At 45.2% G+C, this 19,924-nt stretch overlaps 1 protein-coding gene across 3 annotated transcripts in view; it reads left to right on the top strand.

Annotated features, from left to right (window-relative positions):
* ACAP2 (ArfGAP with coiled-coil, ankyrin repeat and PH domains 2) overlaps positions 1–19,924 on the top strand; it is a 252,506-nt gene that overhangs the window by 172,764 nt on the left and 59,818 nt on the right. For 2 of the 3 annotated variants that reach the window (XM_063916435.1, XM_063916433.1), the window contains exons 8-11: positions 4,571–4,666; positions 6,325–6,399; positions 13,933–14,045; positions 14,332–14,352. In XM_063916435.1, coding sequence (XP_063772505.1) covers positions 4,571–4,666; positions 6,325–6,399; positions 13,933–14,045; positions 14,332–14,352 — 305 coding nt within the window. The remainder of the gene's footprint in view (positions 1–4,570; positions 4,667–6,324; positions 6,400–13,932; positions 14,046–14,331; positions 14,353–19,924) is intronic. The other variant, XM_063916434.1, reaches the window with a different exon arrangement.

Here is a 19,924-nt window from a genome sequence, read left to right as displayed (position 1 = left end):
CGATGGTTCAGGGTGTCCTGAAGCCAACACTGATATTGGTACATCTATGCATTCACCTTCTGGGGAAAATGGTGGCCTCTTACGAGGCACGTCAGTACGGAAGGTTTCATGCGAGGCCCTTCCAGCTAGATCTGTTGGACAAATGGTCCGGATCGCATCTTCACATGCACCAGAGGATGCATCGGTCGCCAAAGGCCAGGATCTCCCTTCTGTGGTGGCTAGAGACTTCTCACCTAATCAAGGGCTGAAGGTTCGGGATTCAGAATTGCATTCTGCTAACCACAGACGCAAGCCTCAGAGGTTGGGGAGCGGTCACCCAGGGGGTGCAGTTTCAAGGAAGATGGTCAAGTCAGGAAGTCGTCCTTCCAGTCAACATTCTGGAACTCCGGGCTGTATACAACGCCCTTCTACAGGCCTCATATCTTCTTCACGCAATGTCAGAGGTATCAAGAATTCTTCTCTGGGCAGAAAAACACGCTGTGGCGTTGTCGGCGGTCTTCATTCCGGGAGTAGACAACTAGGAAGCAGACTTCCTCAGCAGACATGACCTTCACCCGGAGGCATTCAGGTGCTTGACACGTCGATGGGGATGTCCACAAATCGACATGATGGCCTCTCATCTCAACAAGAAGCTCAAGCGGTATTGTTCCAGGTTGAGAGACCCACAGGCAGTGGCTGTGGATGCTCTGACAACTCCTTGGGTCTATCAGATGGTGTACGTGTTCCCTCCACTTCCACTGATCCAAGAATTCTGAAAAGAATAAAAAGGGAAAAAGTTCAAGCAATTCTCATTGCTCCGGATTGGCCAAGAAGTGCCTGGTACACGGACCTTCTGGAGATGCTACTGGAAGATCCGTGGCCTCAACCTCTTCGTGAGGATCTCCTGCAACAGGGGCCGTTCGTCTATTAAGACTTGACACGGCTTCCTTTGACGGCATGGAGGTTGAACGGCTGATTCTAGCCAGGAGAGGGATTCCTGACAAGGTCATCCCGGCTATGATCCAACCCAGGAAGGGGGTAACGTCTAAACATTACCACCGTATTTGGAAGAAATACGTCTCTTGGTGTGAGAGCAGAAAATTTTCTGCTGTCGGGTTGTGGATGTGGGCCTACGTCTGGGCTCCATAAAAGTCCAGATTTTGGCCTTGTCCACTTTCTTTCAGAAATAATTGGCGTCTCTTCCTGAGGTCCAGACGTTCTTGAAAGGAGTTCTACACATCCAGCCTCCCTTTGTGTCTCCCACGGCACCTTGGGATCTCAATTTGGTGCTGCAGTTCCTCCAATCGGACTGGTTTGAACCTTTACAGGATGTAGACGTAAAATATCTTACGTGGAAAACCGTCACACGGCTTCTGAAAGACGTGTGTCGGAACTGGGGGCGTCTCATAAGAGTCCCTATTTAATCTTCTATGAAGACAGAGCTGAACTCAGAACTCGTCAGCAATTTCTTCCTAAGGTGGTTCCGGTAGTGACCGACGCCTCTGTTACTTCAAAGTCTTTGGATGTTGTGAGGGCTTTGAAGGTTTATGTGAAGGGAACGGCTCGTCACAGGAAATCGGACTCGCTGTTTGTTCTTTACGATCCCAATAAGATTGGGTGTCCTGCTTCAAAACAGTCTATTGCACGCTGGATCAGGCTCACTATCCAGCATGCTTATTCCATGGCAGGCTTGCTGGTTCCAAAATCTGTACAGGCCCACTCTACTAGGTCTGTGGGTTCTTCTTGGGTGGCTGCCTGGGGTGTCTCTGCTTTACAGCTCTGCCGAGCAGCTACTTGGTCAGGTTCAAACACATTTGCAAAGTTTTACAAGTACGATACCTTGGCCTCTGAGGACCTTCAGTTTGGTCAATCAGTTCTCCAGGACCCTCAGCACTCTCCCACCCGGTTTTGTGAGCTTTGGTACTTCCCCATGGTATCCTCTAGAACGTAAGAGAAAATAGGATTTTAATTTTCTGCCGGTAAATCCTTTCTCGTAGTCCGTAGAGGATACTGGGCGCCCGTCCAGTGCTTCGTTCGTCCTGCACGGTTACTTGGTTAAGTATTGGTGTTTGGTTCAGCCGTTGCTGTTCCTGTTCCAAGTTTGGTTAGCATGGCTTTCCTCTTGTTTGTGTGTGCTGGTTTGGAATCTCACCACTATCCTTTTATATCCTTCTCTCAACGTATGTCCTTCTCCTCGGTCACAGTTTCCTAGACTGAGTCTGGTAGGAGGGGCATAGAGGGAGGAGCCAGCCCACACTATCAAATTCTTAAAGTCCTCATGGCTCCTTGTGGACCCGTCTATACCCCATGGTACTAAATGGATCCCCAGTATCCTCTACGGACTACGAGAAAAGGATTTAACGGTAAGTAATTAAAATCCTATTTTTCCAGTGCCATGCACGTTACGTGGGATGTCTCAGGTAGGGAGGGCTAATAGCTGGCTGCGCTTTTACCCTTTTCAGATGGGTAAGGTTTCACTACCAGAAGGCACCACAGTGTAATGCCTTTGCATTGAAGAAGAGAAGACTGTTTTTGGCATTTCATAATTCCTGATTTGGCGGGCTCTGTAAAGGTGTGAGGATCACAAGGGCATTTCCTTGAGCCTCTTGCTTGGTGTATGCTGGAGCAGTTAGAACCCACACAAGTGATATGGACTGGTAAATAGAATAAGACAAAGAGAAGTGTCTCCTGAGTGAGTAGAATGCCCCCAGTGTTGCAGAATCCTGTGCCACAGCCTGCCACCACATGTGTTAAGTTTGCTGCAGACTCCATGTAGAAATAAAATGGGCATCATGTAGAATTAGAAGCAACTCCGGGTAAATGGTGCAAATTTGGTGCTGGGCAAACCATGATGTGAAGCATAGGGTGCGAATGCAATTGTTTGTATGTATTAAGTGAAAACACGTTTTTGTATGTCTCGCATACTAGGCAGCATTTGTATTACAGTGCAGTATAGAGTTCAAGTACTCAGTACCCCCCTCACAATCCCTGCAGTGCAAAATGTTTTATATACTGCCGAGGCGTAAAATTGAACCTTCTAGCTGGTTTACGCATAAATAAATGAAGGCCAATGTGCACATCTATGTTTTTGGTTGGTTTTTTTTTTTTTTGGGGGGGGGGGGGTTTAAATTTTTAGGGAACCCACTGGCTTTGCCATTACAGTTCCCCCGTCACCCAGCTCCATAGACGTGCAGGCATATATGGACGAGATCGTCCATATTGGCCTGCATGCACAAGCGACGGGGCACAAGCGATGAACGAGCGTGGAGCCGCACATCGTTCATCGCTGGTGCCTCCACACTGAAAGATATGAAAGGTATCTCGTTCATATCTTTCACTAATATCGCACAGTGTGTAGGGCCCATAACAGTGCAGGTTTTAGTGATATCCAGACTGCAGCACAGATAGTTAAATCGAAATAACTGAGGTACTAATTAAGACACCTGTGCTCAAGCATGGATATCGCTTAAACCTGGACAGTTAGTGGGCCTTGAGGAACGAGGTTGGGAATGCCTGGTATAGAATGAAGCAAAATAAGTTTTCAATGTACAAACAATATACTGAAACGTACTATTAAATGATCAAATGCCTTCATCTTCATTCTGTCATTAGAGTGATTTCTGAACCAATGAATGCTTTTGGAAGCTGTAGTGAGTCTGCATTATCTGCACATATACCATGCACTGATTCAGAGGAATCCTATTGATCCCTGCAGTACAATTCTGAGCTTTTCTGTATCCGTAGATCTCTTGTATGAGCTGCAGCAGGAGCCTGACAGGCTGCTTTATACAGGTTGAGTATCCCTTATCCAAAATGCTTGGGACCAGAGATATTTTGGATATCGGATTTTTCTGTATTTTGGAATAATTGCATAGCATAATGGGATATCATGGTGATGGGACCTAAATCTAAGCACAGAATGTATTTATGTTTCATATACACCTTATATACACAGCCTGAAGGTCATTTTAGCCAATATTTTTTATAACTTTGTGCATTACACAAAGTGTGTCTACATTCACACAATTAATTTATGTTTCATATACACCTTATACACACAGCCTGAAGGTCATTTAATACAATATTTTTAATAACTTTGTTTATTAAACAAAGTTTGTGTACAGTGAGCCATCAAAAAACAAAGGTTTCACTATCTCAGTCTCACTCAAAAAAGTCCGTATTTCGGAATATTCCGTATTTCGGAATATTTGGATATGGGATACTCAACCTGTAATAGCTTTCTGCTTATAGTGCTCTATATCATGTTTCAAAAAAAGATAATCTATAGCTGGAAGGTACTTCAGAACAAGGAAATCTGTAGATGAAACATGTTTATAAGACCAGGAGAATGGGTTTGTACTATTTTCTGCTGACTCACTGATTTTTTTGGCTCCAGTTACAGCTATAGAGGCAGATTTGTAGGACCCCAGTAGTGTATGGAGAGACCCACAAAATGTGCATGTTGCATTTATCTAACATTTTCCTGTGGTTACTGTATGATAGCAGCCAGAGTTGGTATGTGCATGTTCTACTATATAGTAGCTATACAGATCATTTCTTGCATAATAGTTTGTTGTGTCTTTATTCACAGATGCTGTCTTTTATGTATGCCCATCTGGCCTTCTTCCATCAAGGTTATGAACTTTTTAGTGAACTTGAGCCCTACATGAAGGATTTGGGTGCACAGGTAATTATGTTGTCTGCTTATTCCCTGGATGATCAGTTAATTAATCAAGAACATTAAACATACACGTTTTATATTGGTGGTAAGCTTTGTAGGATGTGGCTGCAGTTTCCAAGTCCTTTTCCTCAGCTGCCGCTCAACACCCCCATAGACAATGTTTTTATAATTCCCAGAGCTGTTATGGCTGATTATGGCAGCAGTGTGGTACCGCATGTGTTATATCATGTGGTAATCATCAAATCATGATCTGAGGGAGGAGCTGATTCATAACCTCTGACCTAGTACATGAATGCCTGCTCTTATTCTAATAGCATCCCTTATTCCCTGTACATTATTCCCTAATATGATTTGCCCTACTACCTTCAAAATTGTCACGTGGAATTCTTAGACAAAAATTATCTTCCCCGTCAGTATTTTATGTCTGTGTAGTATATATGGGTGTGATATGCATGACCGCCAGTCGGCATACCGACGCCGGGATCCCAGCAGGGGGGTGAGGTCGAGTGCAGCAAACCCCTTGCGGTCTCGCTGCTCTTACCACACTGCGGGCACAGTGGCAACATCCCACTCTATGGGTATCGTGGACACCCACGAGTAGGAAAAGTTCCTGTTAGTCGGCATGCCGACCGTCGGGATTGTGATGGGGCGGGGTGTATGTGGAGTATATGTGACCGCCGGTCACATGATTACACCCCATATATAACACCTACACATTAGTCTCTCTCGTACTGTACATGTTCAATTCATGTATGCTAACACAAATACAGTATTGCTGTACATCATTAAATTACTGACGATAGGTAGATCCCATAAATGTCAATCAAAGGTTTTATTGGAGCCACAGTCTTACACACGGGGAAAGAATAGTCTTAATTCTTGGTGCACTATCCCTAGTATCACATTCTTTTGTTCAAATTGTGTGCTAAATAGTGATTACATATTCATTTATAAAATGTTTTTTTTATTCCAGATGTACTCTTCCCGTGAATACATAGGTAGCCGTAGACAATCTAGCTTTGCGTCAATGTTCTAAATTCATTTGTTTTGTTAGATTTGATTATATTCTTTCCAGCACTTCTAAAGGATATTTATTAAAGGTGAACTATTAGGTGTGTTATGGTCAGTATTATATTTTCTCACAGTATACTCCCATTCACCTATGATTTTGTTAATTTTGCTTGATGTTTGTCACAAATGAGTGAGGACTGGGGCAGGTCTCTGAAGATATCCATATGCATCAAGTGACTTTTGGCAAAAATCCACTTACTTGTCCTCAGACATACATATCAAGCAAGAGGATTATAGATTGAATGCAGATTTGGAGGAAAGGGAATAAATTGTATAGCAAAAAATGATTTGGATTTCCCGAGCCATTTTTATTTTCTTAAAAAGTAATTATTTGTAGCTAATGTGTTATGGCACTTGTTGTAAATCTCTTGTCTTCTAAAGGTATATAAGCAGGCACTTATTTCTGCATGTGCAGTGTGAGTATATTTGTTCTGTTCCTGAGCCTTGAAGAGGTTGTACAAGGGTAGAGGCTTTAGATGCTGTAAATTTAGGTTATATTGTTAGAATGAAAAATGACATCCACATGTTATGATCAAGAATTGAGCAACGTGGTTGGCTGCTAGTTTTACTGTACAGTTTTCTGTATTTTACAGCTGGATTGCCTTGTTGTGGATGCAGCAAAGGAAAAGAGAGACATGGAGCTTAAACACTCGACAATTCAGCAAAAGGTAGGTGTGCGGGAGAACTAGTACCAAAGGATCTACTTTAACGAAACACTCCACTACTTTTATATTCTGGCACTGAACATTCGTATGGAAGCTTGATTGTCTCCTGCTTGGGTTAGGTTACCAATCAAGGTCATGGCTGCAGTGAAATAGATCATCCTCTGAATTATTTATCTTGTGCCAGTGCGCAGCTCACTGCTTTGAATACTGAGATGTTTACGATACCCATGAGGGAACGCTTTGCAGTTCTGTGTTATCATTGCTTGGTTTTTACTTGTTATTGCAGTAATAAAAATACTTAAAATGTGTTATTTCTCTTTTTTAAATAACCTGTTGGTGTTTTATTTAAAAAATTAAAGTATTTGTTTGTATAAAGAAGACCAAACATTGTTGCTCCAGTTACAGCTAAAATACATCACCTTTAGTGCTAAAGTCAGCTGGCAAGTAAACTTCAGCCATTTCTGGGTGCCATTGGTTGTCCTACCGGCTGCACAAATCACAAAGTTAGTAGTAAAACCTGGATTAGCTTCTATCTGGGACAGACAGTAAAGGGTTTATGTGACTGAAACAGAATGAATACGCTGTGACAAGCTTGGTATTTAGTATCTCATCCACCCAGTAACAGTCTCATCCCATTACGGGGGGCCTTTTATGTATGTAACATTCAGGCCTGACCCACGTGTCTCATCATCCCAGTGTTTGGCGCAATGAACCTAGGAGGAAGATGGAATCAGGATCTTTAAATTGGGCAAACAAAGAGTCCCATAAACAGCATCCTGGACATAAGATGTTAGCACAAATGGGGGTACATAGATAAGACATTAATTCAGTTCAGCATCGTGGCCATAAAGTGCTGTTCCAGAACATCACTAATTTGTTCTTGCACCCCATTAGAGGTTCACAGGAAAACTAGTGATGTTCAGGGCTCCTTATATTTGCTACAGCGGAACATCGCAGGGATGTGTGGCTGCATATCCTGCTGAATTGAATCGACCCCATGGGATAAATATTCAGTAGAGGTGGATTAATTGTTTCCCTAATGGAGCGTACACACGGGGCGATTTTTGCCTATTTTCTAAGTGATCTATCTAGATTGCTTAGAAATTAAGGGGGTCATTCCGAGTTGATCGTAGCTGTGCTAAATTTAGCACAGCTACGATCAGACACTCAGACATGCGGTGGGATGCCCAGCACAGGGCTAGTCTGCCCCGCATGTCAGTGCCGGCCTGCCCGCCCAACCCCCCCCCCCACCCCCCACCCCCCACAGAAATGCAAAAGCTTTGCACGGCGGCGATGCTTTTGCATCTCAGGAGTTACTTCTGGCCAATGCAGCTCCTGCGGCTGGCCGGGAGAACCTCTTTGCTGCTCCGGGTCGCAGCAGCTGCGTGTGACATCACGAAGCCGCCGCGGCCCGCCCCCCCAACAGTCCGGCCACACCTGCGTTGGCCGGACCGCTGCCCCTAAATGGCGGCTTAACGCCGCCGTCCATCCCCCTCCCGCCCAGCGACCACCTCTGCCTCAGAGGCGATCGCTAGGCAACGACGGCTGGCATGCGCCGTCACATGCGCAGTTCCGACCCGATCGCTGCCCCGCGATAAAGTGCAGCGAGCGATCGGGTCGGAATGACCCCCTAAGCACGAGTCGCTCCGTGTGTACACCCGATGGCCGCGCGTCGCCATTGCCCGCTCAGATCTTTAGCACTTGTAGGTAAGATCTAGTTAGATCACTTAGCATGTGCATAAAGAACACTGGTTAGCACAGATTGCTCAGCACGCATCGCTGTGTGCTGAGCGATCTGTGCTAACCTAGATCGCAAAGCACAGATCACAAGTCGCCCCGTGTGTATGCCCCTTAATGCAATTACCATGAAATTCAGTACTGAGCAGACATATATATATATATATATATATATATATATATATATTTCTCTGACGTCCTAAGTGGATGCTGGGGACTCCGTCAGGACCATGGGGAATAGCGGCTCCGCAGGAGACAGGGCACAAAAGTAAAAGCTTTAGGATCAGGTGGTGTGCACTGGCTCCTCCCCCTATGACCCTCCTCCAAGCCTCAGTTAGGTTTTTGTGCCCGGCCGAGAAGGGTGCAATCTAGGTGGCTCTCCTAAAGAGCTGCTTAGAGTAAAAGTTTTGTTAGGTTTTTTATTTTCAGTGAGTCCTGCTGGCAACAGGCTCACTGCAACGAGGGATTTAGGGGAGAAGAAGTGAACTCACCTGCGTGCAGGATGGATTGGCTTCTTAGGCTACTGGACACTAGCTCCAGAGGGACGATCACAGGTACAGCCTGGATGGGTCACCGGAGCCGCGCCGCCGACCCCCTTGCAGATGCTGAAGAGAGAAGAGGTCCAGAAATCAGTCTTCATGAGGTAGCGCACAGCACTGCAGCTGTGCGCCATTGCTCTCAGCACACTTCACACCAACGGTCACTGAGGGTGCAGGGCGCTTGGGGGGGCGCCCTGGGCAGCAATGAAAGTACCTATGCTGGCTAAAAATACATCACATATAGCCCCTGGGGCTATATGGATGTATTTAACCCCTGCCAGGTTGTCAGAAAAACGGGAGAAGAAGCCCGCCGAAAAGGGGGCGGGGCCTATTCTTCTCAGCACACAGCGCCATTTTCCTACACAGCTCCGCTGCTAGGAAGGCTCCCAGGCTCTCCCCTGCACTGCACTACAGAAACAGGGTTAAAACAGAGAGGGGGGGGCACTTATTTGGCGATATTATTATATATTAAGATGCTATAAGGGAAAACACTTATATAAGGTTGTCCCTGTATAATATAGCGTTTTGGTGTGTGCTGGCAAACTCTCCCTCTGTCTCCCCAAAGGGCTAGTGGGGTCCTGTCCTCTATCAGAGCATTCCCTGTGTGTGTGCTGTGTGTCGGTACGTGTGTGTCGACATGTATGAGGACGATGTTGGTGAGGAGGCGGAGCAATTGCCTGTAATGGTGATGTCACTCTCTAGGGAGTCGACACCGGAATGGATGGCTTATTTAGGGAATTACGTGATAATGTCAACACGCTGCAAGGTCGGTTGACGACATGAGACGGCCGGCAAACCAATTAGTACCTGTCCAGGCGTCTCAAACACCGTCAGGGGCTTTAAAACGCCCATTTACCTCAGTCGGTCGACACAGACACGGACACTGACTCCAGTGTCGACGGTGAAGAAACAAACGTATTTTCCATTTGGGCCACACGTTACATGTTAAGGGCAAAGAAGGAGGTGTTACATATTTCTGATACTACAAGTACCACAAAAGAGGGTATTATGTGGGGTGTGAAAAAACTACCTGTAGTTTTTCCTGAATCAGATAAATTAAATGAAGTGTGTGATGATGCGTGGGTTTCCCCCGATAGAAAATTATTGGCGTTCTAAAACACCCCTTAGGGTGGATAAGGCGCTCACACGCTTATCAAAACAAGTGGCATTACCGTCTCCAGATACGGCAGCCCTCAAGGAGCCAGCTGATAGGAGGCTGGAAAATATCCTAAAAAGTATATACACACATACTGGTGTTATACTGCGACCAGCGATCGCCTCAGCCTGGATGTGCAGCGCTGGGGTGGCTTGGTCGGATTCCCTGACTGAAAATATTGATACCCTTGACAGGGACAGTATTTTATTGACTATAGAGCATTTAAAGGATGCATTTCTATATATGCGAGATGCACAGAGGGATATTTGCACTCTGGCATCAAGAGTAAGTGCGATGTCCATATCTGCCAGAAGATGTTTATGGACACGACAGTGGTCAGGTGATGCAGATTCCAAACGGCACATGGAAGTATTGCCGTATAAAGGGGAGGAGTTATTTGGGGTCGGTCCATCGGACCTGGTGGCCACGGCAACAGCTGGAAAATCCACCTTTTTTACCCCAAGTCACATCTCAGCAGAAAAAGACACCGTCTTTTCAGCCTCAGTCCTTTCGTCCCCATAAGGGCAAGCAGGCAAAAGGCCAGTCATATCTGCCCAGGGATAGAGGAAAGGGAAGAAGACTGCAGCAGGCAGCCCATTCCCAGGAACAGAAGCCCTCCACCGCTTTTGCCAAGTCCTCAGCATGACGCTGGGGCCGTACAAGCGGACTCAGGTGCGGTGGGGGGTCGTCTCAAGAGTTTCAGCGCGCAGTGGGCTCACTCGCAAGTGGACCCCTGGATCCTACAAGTAGTATCCCAGGGGTACAGATTGGAAATTCGAGACGTCTCCCCCTCGCAGGTTCCTGAAGTCTGCTTTACCAACGTCTCCCTCCGACAGGGAGGCAGTATTGGAAACAATTCACAAGCTGTATTCCCAGCAGGTGATAATCAAAGTACCCCTCCTACAACAAGGAAAGGGGTATTATTCCACACTATATTGTGGTACTGAAGCCAGACGGCTCGGTGAGACCTATTCTAAATCTGAAATATTTGAACACTTACATACAAAGGTTCAAATCAAGATGGAGTCACTCAGAGCAGTGATAGCGAACCAGGAAGAAGGGGACTATATGGTGTCCCTGGACATCAAGGATGCTTACCTCCATGTCCCAATTTGCCCTTCTCACCAAGGCTACCTCAGGTTCGTGGTACAAAACTGTCACTATCAGTTTCAGACGCTGCCGTTTGGATTGTCCACGGCACCACGGGTCTTTACCAAGGTAATGGCCGAAATGATGATTCTTCTTCAAAGAAAAGGCGTCTTAATTATCCCTTACTTGGACGATCTCCTGATAAGGGCAAGGTCCAGAGAACAGTTGGAGGTCGGAGTAGCACTATCTCAAGTAGTTCTACGACAGCACGGGTGGATTCTAAATATTCCAAAATCGCAGCTGTATCCGACGACACGTCTGCTGTTCCTAGGGATGATTCTGGACACAGTCCAGAAAAAGGTGTTTCTCCCGGAGGAGAAAGCCAGGGAGTTATCCGAGCTAGTCAGGAACCTCCTAAAACCAGGAAAAGTGTCAGTGCATCATTGCACAAGGGTCCTGGGAAAAATGGTGGCTTCTTACGAAGCGATTCCATTCGGCAGATTTCACGCAAGAACTTTTCAGTGGGATCTGCTGGAAAAATGGTCCGGATCGCATCTTCAGATGCATCAGCGGATAACCCTGTCTCCAAGGACAAGGGTGTCTCTTCTGTGGTGGCTGCAGAGTGCTCATCTACTAAAGGGCCACAGATTCGGCATTCAGGACTGGGTCCTGGTGACCACGGATGCCAGCCTGAAAGGCTGGGGAGCAGTCACACAAGGAAAAAATTTCCAGGGAGTGTGATCAAGTCTGGAGACTTCTCTCCACATAAATATACTGGAGCTAAGAGCAATTTACAATGCTCTAAGCTTAGCAAGACCTCTGCTTCAAGGTCAGCCGGTATTGATCCAGTGGGACAACATCACGGCAGTCGCCCACGTAAACAGACAGGGCGGCACAAGAAGCAGGAGGGCAATGGCAGAAACTGCAAGGATTCTTCGCTGGGCGGAAAATCATGTGATAGCACTGTCAGCAGTGTTCATTCCGGGAGTGGACAACTGGGAAGCAGACTTCCTCAGCACGACCTCCACCCGGGAGAGTGGGGACTTCATCGGGAAGTCTTCCACATGATTGTGAACCGTTGGGAAAGACCAAAGGTGGACATGATGGCGTCCCGCCTGAACAAAAAACTGGACAGGTATTGCGCCAGGTCAAGAGACCCTCAGGCAATAGCTGTGGACGTTCTGGTAACACCGTGGGTGTACCAGTCGGTGTATGTGTTCCCTCCTCTGCTTCTCATACCTAAGGTACTGAGAATTATAAGACGTAGAGGAGTAAGAACTATACTCGTGGCTCCGGATTGGCCAAGAAGGACTTGGTACCCGGAACTTCAAGAGATGCTCACAGAGGACTCATGGCCTCTGCCGCTAAGAAGGGACTTGCTTCAGCAAGTACCATGTCTGTTCCAAGACTTACCGCGGCTGCGTTTGACGGCATGGCGGTTGAACGCCGGATCCTAAGGGAAAAAGGCATTCCGGAAGAGGTCATTCCTACCCTGGTCAAAGCCAGGAAGGAGGTGACCGCACAACATTATCACCACATGTGGCGAAAATATGTTGCGTGGTGTGAGGCCAGGAAGGACCCACGAAGAAATTTCAACTCGGTCGATTCCTGCATTTCCTGCAAACAGGAGTGTCTATGGGCCTCAAATTGGGGTCCATTAAGGTTAAAATTTCGGCCCTGTCGATTTTCTTCCAGAAAGAATTGGCTTCAGTTCCTGAAGTCCAGAAGTTTGTCAAGGGAGTACTGCATATACAACCCCTTTTGTGCCTCCAGTGGCACTGTGGGATCTCAACGTAGTTCTGGGATTCCTCAAATCACATTGGTTTAAACCGCTCAAATCTGTGGATTTGAAATATCTCACATGGAAAGTGACCATGATGTTGGCCCTGGCCTCGGCCAGGCGAGTGTCAGAATTGGCGGCTTTGTCTCACAAAAGCCCATATCTGATTGTCCATTCGGACAGGGCAGAACTGCGGACTCGTCCCCAGTTTCTCCCTAAGGTGGTGTCAGCGTTTCACCTGAACCAGCTTATTGTGGTACCTGCGGCTACTAGGGACTTGGAGGACTCCAAGTTGCTAGATGTTGTCAGGGCCCTGAAAATATAGGTTTCCAGGACGGCTGGAGTCAGGAAAACTGACTTGCTGTTATCCTGTATGCACCCAACAAACTGGGTGCTCTTGCTTCTAAGCAGACGATTGCTAGTTGGATGTGTAGTACAATTCAGCTTGCACATTCTGTGGCAGGCCTGCCACAGCCAAAATATGTAAATGCCCATTCCACAAGGAAGGTGGGCTCATCTTGGGCGGCTGCCCGAGGGGTCTCGGCTTTACAACTTTGCCGAGCTGCTACTTGGTCAGGGGCACACCCTGGCTGAGGAGGACCTGGAGTTCTCTCACTCGGTGCTGCAGAGTCATCCGCACTCTCCCGCCCGTTTGGGAGCTTTGGAATAATCCCCATGGTCCTGACGGAGTCCCCAGCATCCACTTAGGACGTCAGAGAAAATAAGAATTTACTTACCGATAATTCTATTTCTCGTAGTCCGTAGTGGATGCTGGGCGCCCATCCCAAGTGCGGATTGTCTGCAATACTTGTACATAGTTATTGTTACAAAAATCGGGTTATTATTCTTGTGAGCCATCTTTTCAGAGGCTCCGCTGTTATCATGCTGTTAACTGGGTTCAGATCACAGGTTGTACAGTGTGATTGGTGTGGCTGGTATGAGTCTTACCCGGGATTCAAAATCCTTCCTTATTGTGTACGCTCGTCCGGGCACAGTATCCTAACTGAGGCTTGGAGGAGGGTCATAGGGGGAGGAGCCAGTGCACACCACCTGATCCTAAAGCTTTTACTTTTGTGCCCTGTCTCCTGCGGAGCCGCTATTTCCCATGGTCCTGACGGAGTCCCCAGCATCCACTACGGACTACGAGAAATAGAATTATCGGTAAGTAAATTCTTCTTATTATTATTTTTTTTTTTTTGTTTCTTTCACAAGTTTTCTCTCTTTGCTTCCATTAGGGTTTATCTGCTGATGACTCCAATCTGGAATGCAATGTTGACGCAGACAATGGTATTGTTATGGAAGGATACCTGTTTAAACGAGCCAGCAATGCTTTCAAAACATGGAACAGGTAATAATGTGTTGCTTCTCCTGGACACAGGATGCAGTCCCATATGGTGGCATTTCTGTTCATCCTGTTGGAGAGAATATATTGTTACCACTGGCTGAGATGAAGGATCAGCACAGAAATATAAGATGCTGTTTGAGTCTTATATTTTTTTTTATTTTTTTTGTAGTGCTTTAGCTGCAATCTTAATTTCTGATTTCATGTCATGCTGCTGCTCTTATTTTGCATTTTCATTCCTTCTCCTCCTTTCTAGTATGTTTTAATCCTGCCCCATTTTTTCACATGACAGGAAAAAGGCAGATCACACCAGGTATCAACCAGCCTCTTCTACCCTTCATGTATTACATGTGGCACGTTCCTCTAAATGTGATCCTTGTACTTGACATAGATCTCCTGCAATGGATGTGTCTCATACTTGCATATAAATAATAAGTAACATTTCAGTATCTTATTTGCAATGGAATTGTTATTCTGAATACAACACTAGTGTTGCGTTCGTGCTTGCTAATAAAAACAATGTTAGACTGATAAATGATTACTACATTCACCTACCACTAAGATCTTCAGGGTAAAGAAGCACAAATCAATATCACTCTGTAGTAAGCTGCCAAAGAATTTTGCATGAATCACTTGGAGCATTATCACATCCTGATCCTCAAATCTTTTTCCTTCTAATAAAAACTCTTGTTATGAGATGCTCTCCATTGCATGTTATCTCTCCCACTTGGTTGCATTCTGCTTCTGCTTGCAGTAAGTATTAATATTTTACTATATATGTTAATTTGTCATCTTATATCCCAAAGTGTCTTATATTGAAGCTTGCATTGTGTTGCATCCTTTTTGCAGTTTTGTACATAACTTTATGGCTTTTGCATGTTAATACAGTAATTGGACCTTTTTATGTGGCTAGATGTTATCAATTGAGGCACATTGTACATAGCTGATATTTTTAAAGTCATGCTGTGTGTTTATTGGCCAAACTAAATCTAAATTGAATACTGCAGCTTGTCCTTTGATGCACATATCTAATTTATACACTACTCAGTATATTCAGCACTGGAGCACAGTGTCACAAAGGCGGAACATGGAACTTTACACATATCATATCACCAGACACAAAACTTGTTTTGAAGCCCCTTAATTGACACATACAAGTTATCCCTTTCACATGAAAAGCACTTTCAAGCACTCCATGCAATGGTGTCACGTGTCATGCTTGTTCGGATGAAAGGGAAAGCAGAGAGATTTGTGTATTTATAGACAACAGAATCCTCTGCAATACTGCTTTGTGTGTGCAAGTGTGCTCTATATGGGTCACAGTGACCTCATTGCTTTTAGATTTATATAGTTTTGCAGTTAGACAGAAACTCTAGGTTGGGAACAGTGACACATTAAAGGGGTGGTCTTCAGTATGCCGAATGTCGGGATCCCGGCGCACAGTATACCGGCGCCGGGATCCCGACACCCGGCATACCAACAGCTATTCTCCCTCGTGGGGGTCCACGACCCCCCTGGAGGGAGAATAAATAGCGTGGCGCGCCACCGTGCCCACAGAGTGGCGAGTGCAGCGAGCCCGCAAGGGGCTCCTTTGCGCTCACCACACTGTGTGTATGCCGGCGGTCGGGCTCCCAGCGCCGGTATGCTGGTCGCCGGGAGCCCAGTCGCCGGCATACCATACTACACCCCATTAAAGTACTATGACAATGGGGTGGCCTGCTGTCAGTAAAGGCAACCCCATTATTAATTTAATAATTTTTAGTTTTCCTTCTAAAATACTGTACTCTTATTTCTTTTGTTCCACCAAATGAGCTTCCCAGTTTTGCGTATTTGTAATTTCATAATGTCACTTTTGTAGTGTTTTTATAATTGTTATTGGATATAAGTTCTAGAAGCTTTCCAATCATACGTATTTAATTATTTATACACAATGAAATGATATCCCAGTACTAATTCATTCAGTATGACGATAATCTACAATGAGAGCGCATGTTTATTGCCACAGAGAGGTAAAGCTTGAATCAGTCTTGGAGTTTGCTATTAATCCAGTCACTAACACAATACTGTCTATCTGTGTGCTTGAATGTGGCTTTCTCTTTTTTTTTTTTTTTTCTTCTTCATGTCGGTATTTTCCCCATGTCCCAGCTACAGCGCTTCCTATTCTTTTCCCTATGCTCTGTAGCTTTCCATTTCCTGTATCGTGCTGTAGCATTTCCTCTTTTACTGTGACCACATAACAAGTATAGAGAAACAGCCAGTTATTATTTAAGCAGTTATGGGGGTAATTCCAAGTTGATCGCAGCAGGAAATTTTTTAGCAGTTCGGCAAAACCATGTACACTGCAGGGGAGGCAGATATAACATGTGCAGAGAGAGTTAGATTTGGGTGTGGTGTGTTCAATCTGCAATCTAAATTGCAGTGTAAAAATAAAGCAGCCAGTATTGACCCTGCACAGAAACAATATACCCCACCCAAATCTAACTCTCTCTGCAAATGTTATATCTCTCCCCCCCCCCCCCCCCCTGCAGTGCACATGGTTTTGCCCAACTGCTAAAAAATGTCATGCTGCGATCAACTTGGAATTACCCCCTATGTCTGTTGTCTTATTGTAATGTCTGGCAGTATTTTTTAATTTAAATAATAGGAACACATAATTAATTATGCTCCCACTGTGTGAAATAATCAGGCGCCATGGCCTGGTCTACCACTTCTATGCAGATGATACATAACTGTACTTGTCCTTTGCGCCGGGCACTGATAACCCAATAGCAACCCTAAATGGCTGTCTAGCGGAGCTCCAGGAACGGATGAGTGCCAGTTGGCTGCGACTGAACCCTGATAAAACAGAGGTCCTTATTATAAGACGGCAACATTAAATGACAAGACTGCAGCATAGCCAACCAACTGGTCTTACACTTAGGGATTCAGAATTACAAACCACTGATCATGTGCGGAATCTTGGCGTTGTCCTGGATGGTGGCTTGACACTTAAACATCAGATATCAGCCACAATCAAGTTCTCATTCCTTCACCTGAGGAACATAGTCAGAATCAATCACTTAATTCCCTCAGATGATCTGCCAAAAGTCATCCATGCATTTGTATCATCTCGATTAGACTACTGTAATGCCCTCTACCTTGGTCCCCCAGCAAAAGAATTGCACCGCTTACAGCTGGTGCAAAACACAGCTGCCAGGCTGTTAACCGACCAGCCCCGTTCTAGCCACATAACACCCATCCTCTACTCCCTTCACTGGCTGCCTGTAAGATGGTGAATCATCTTCAAGATTGGCTTACTGAGTTTCAAAGCAGTACATGACCAGGGCCCAAGGTACCTGAAGAAGCTTCTGACCCCATACTGCCCCACTCGATTACTGCTACAGGTTGAGTATCCCTTATCCAAAATGCTTGGGACCAGAGGTATTTTGGATATGGGATTTTTCCGTATTTTGGAATAATTGCATACCATAATGAGATATCATGGTGATGGGACCTAAATCTAAGCACAGAATGCATTTATAATTAATTTACACCTTATACACACAGCCTGAAAGTAATTTTAGCCAATATTTTTTATAACTGTGTGCATTAAACAAAGTGTGTGCACATTCACACAATTCATTTATGTTTCATATACACCTTATACACACAGCCTAAAGGTCATTTAATATAATATTTTTAATAACTTTGTGTATTAAACAAAGTTTGTGTACATTGAGTCATTAAAAAACTTAGGTTTCACTATCTCACTCTCATTCAAAAAAGTCTGTATTTCGGAATATTCCGTATTTCGGAATATTTGGATATGGGATACTCAACCTGTATCTATAGATGAAGGACTTTTAGCAGTACCTAGAATCTCCCATAATTCATCTGGGGGTCGAGCTTTTAATCATGCGGCTTCGACTCTATGGAACTCTCTTCCCCGCACAGTGCTATAGAATCCTTCAAAAGTAAAGTAAAGACTTTCCTGTTTACGTAAGCTTTTCCATAAAGTCTTAATATCTACATGCTTCTGTATTTTATGGAAAGCTGTTCTGTACTTCATTGTTTCTGTACTATATTATGCTATGTATCTGTTAAGCGCCTTGAGTCCTATTGGAGAAAGAGCACTATATAAATAAAATATTATTATTAATTGCTATACTTCTAGAATAGGGGTGGGCAAAATACGGCCCGCGGGCCGGATACGGCCCGCAAACGGATCCTGGCCGGCCCGCTGCCTCCCACCACTATGCAATGACAAGCGGCCCGAGTGGCTGCTTGTCATTGCACTACAAAAGCTACAAGCCGCGGTGACCGCCGCTACGTCAGGTCACTGGTGCAGCCGAGTGTAGCTGTACCAGACAGAAGGACTTGTCGCTGCTGGATGGAGTTGGGGGTGGAGCCAAAAGCAGGACGCCGAAGCGGGAGGTTTGAATGCAGCTGCTGCATTGACTGCCGTTGTGGACTGGAGGACTGGTTTATATCGCTAAGGTACCATGGCTGTGGGCTGTCCGTGTTTGAATGGCTGGCGGGTGGCAGCGGGGTAGGGGTGCTAGATCTGCCCAGTATTAAGGGGGGGTGGGGTGGCGGGGCTGCTGAATGTGCTGAGGGAGGAAGGGAGAGCTGGTAAGTATGCCCAAGGAGGGAAGGAAGGGGGGAAGGAGCTGGTAACATTGCCCAAGGAGTAGGGAGGGAGGGAGGGAGGGTGAAGGATCTGGTGACTCTGCCTAAGTAGGGAGGGTGGGATTGGGGAAGGAGCTGGTAACTGCCCAAGGATGGAGGGAGGGAGGGGAGCTGCTAATATTCTGGATGTTGTTATTTGTTTTCATCACTGTTTTTTTTTTTTAATTCTAATTACTTGCTTATAAGGGATTCTGTCCTTAAATGAAGGCTCTTCTGTTTATTATATTTAGCCATTTCTCTTTATTTTTGCCTGTCCCCATTATTAATAAATATATAATGCATATGGGGTGGGAGTGGGGGGGGGGGGGGGTGAGGGGACGACGACACACGTATATGGGTGAGGGAGGTGCTGGAATTACAGCAGAAACAATATATTTTGTGTACGGCCCTCACATATTCGCTGTAAAGTGTTAAGTGGCCCCCTAGCTAAAATAATTGCCCACCCCTGTTCTAGAAGGTTTTTGAATGTTCCTATTTATTAGATTAAATACTCTGCATTTTACATGTTTTTGCTTTTTCAACTGTCTGTCACTGTGCAAAGTGAAGTGGGCCAGGCATCATGTCCCATCAGAAACCTACTAAATAAGTAAAGGTCAATGTAATGCTTCCAGCGCGCTTTTCTGTTCAGAGGCTATTCATTATTGTCATGTCTGTGTTTTCAGAGAGCTCCCAATGTAGTGCAGTTAAGTTCCTCCCCCCAGAAATCAGTTTTTGTAGGGAAATGGTCCCGCCCTCCTCAGTAACCCAGATGTTTTCTTCAAATAGCCTAACTTCCTTTGAGCTATGCATTTGTTACACTGGATATGAGATGTTTGTTTGTCTGTTTGTTTATTTGTGTTATATGGGTGTGCTAGTCATATTCAGCAGCTGTGACTGCATGTTTTCAGGTTTTAGCGTGGGGGGTCGGGGGGAGGGGAAGGGGTGTTAGGAATTTGAACAGTATTTTTATGACCTTTATAGTGCCAACATGAGGATTGCTGTAAACGAGCATAGTATAAGCATATTTAGCGAGGTGAGTTTGAGAAATAATCTTCACTGTACCCCTTGATTAAGAATTTATTATTAGAATTAATAACATATATCAGAACTAAACTGGTTTCATGTTATTTAGATAATTTTTTATTTACTTCATGCTTTATTACCTTTACATGTTTTAATTGTGTTTTTCTACTTTTCAAGTACACAACCTTTTTCATTTACTCATGCCACCCTCTTTC

Source organism: Pseudophryne corroboree, chromosome 4 (assembly GCF_028390025.1).
Source record: "Pseudophryne corroboree isolate aPseCor3 chromosome 4, aPseCor3.hap2, whole genome shotgun sequence".
NCBI classification, from domain to species: Eukaryota; Metazoa; Chordata; class Amphibia; order Anura; family Myobatrachidae; genus Pseudophryne; species Pseudophryne corroboree.
The sequence above is the reverse complement of the archived record's forward strand: the minus strand, read 5'-3'. Positions and strand labels throughout refer to the sequence as shown.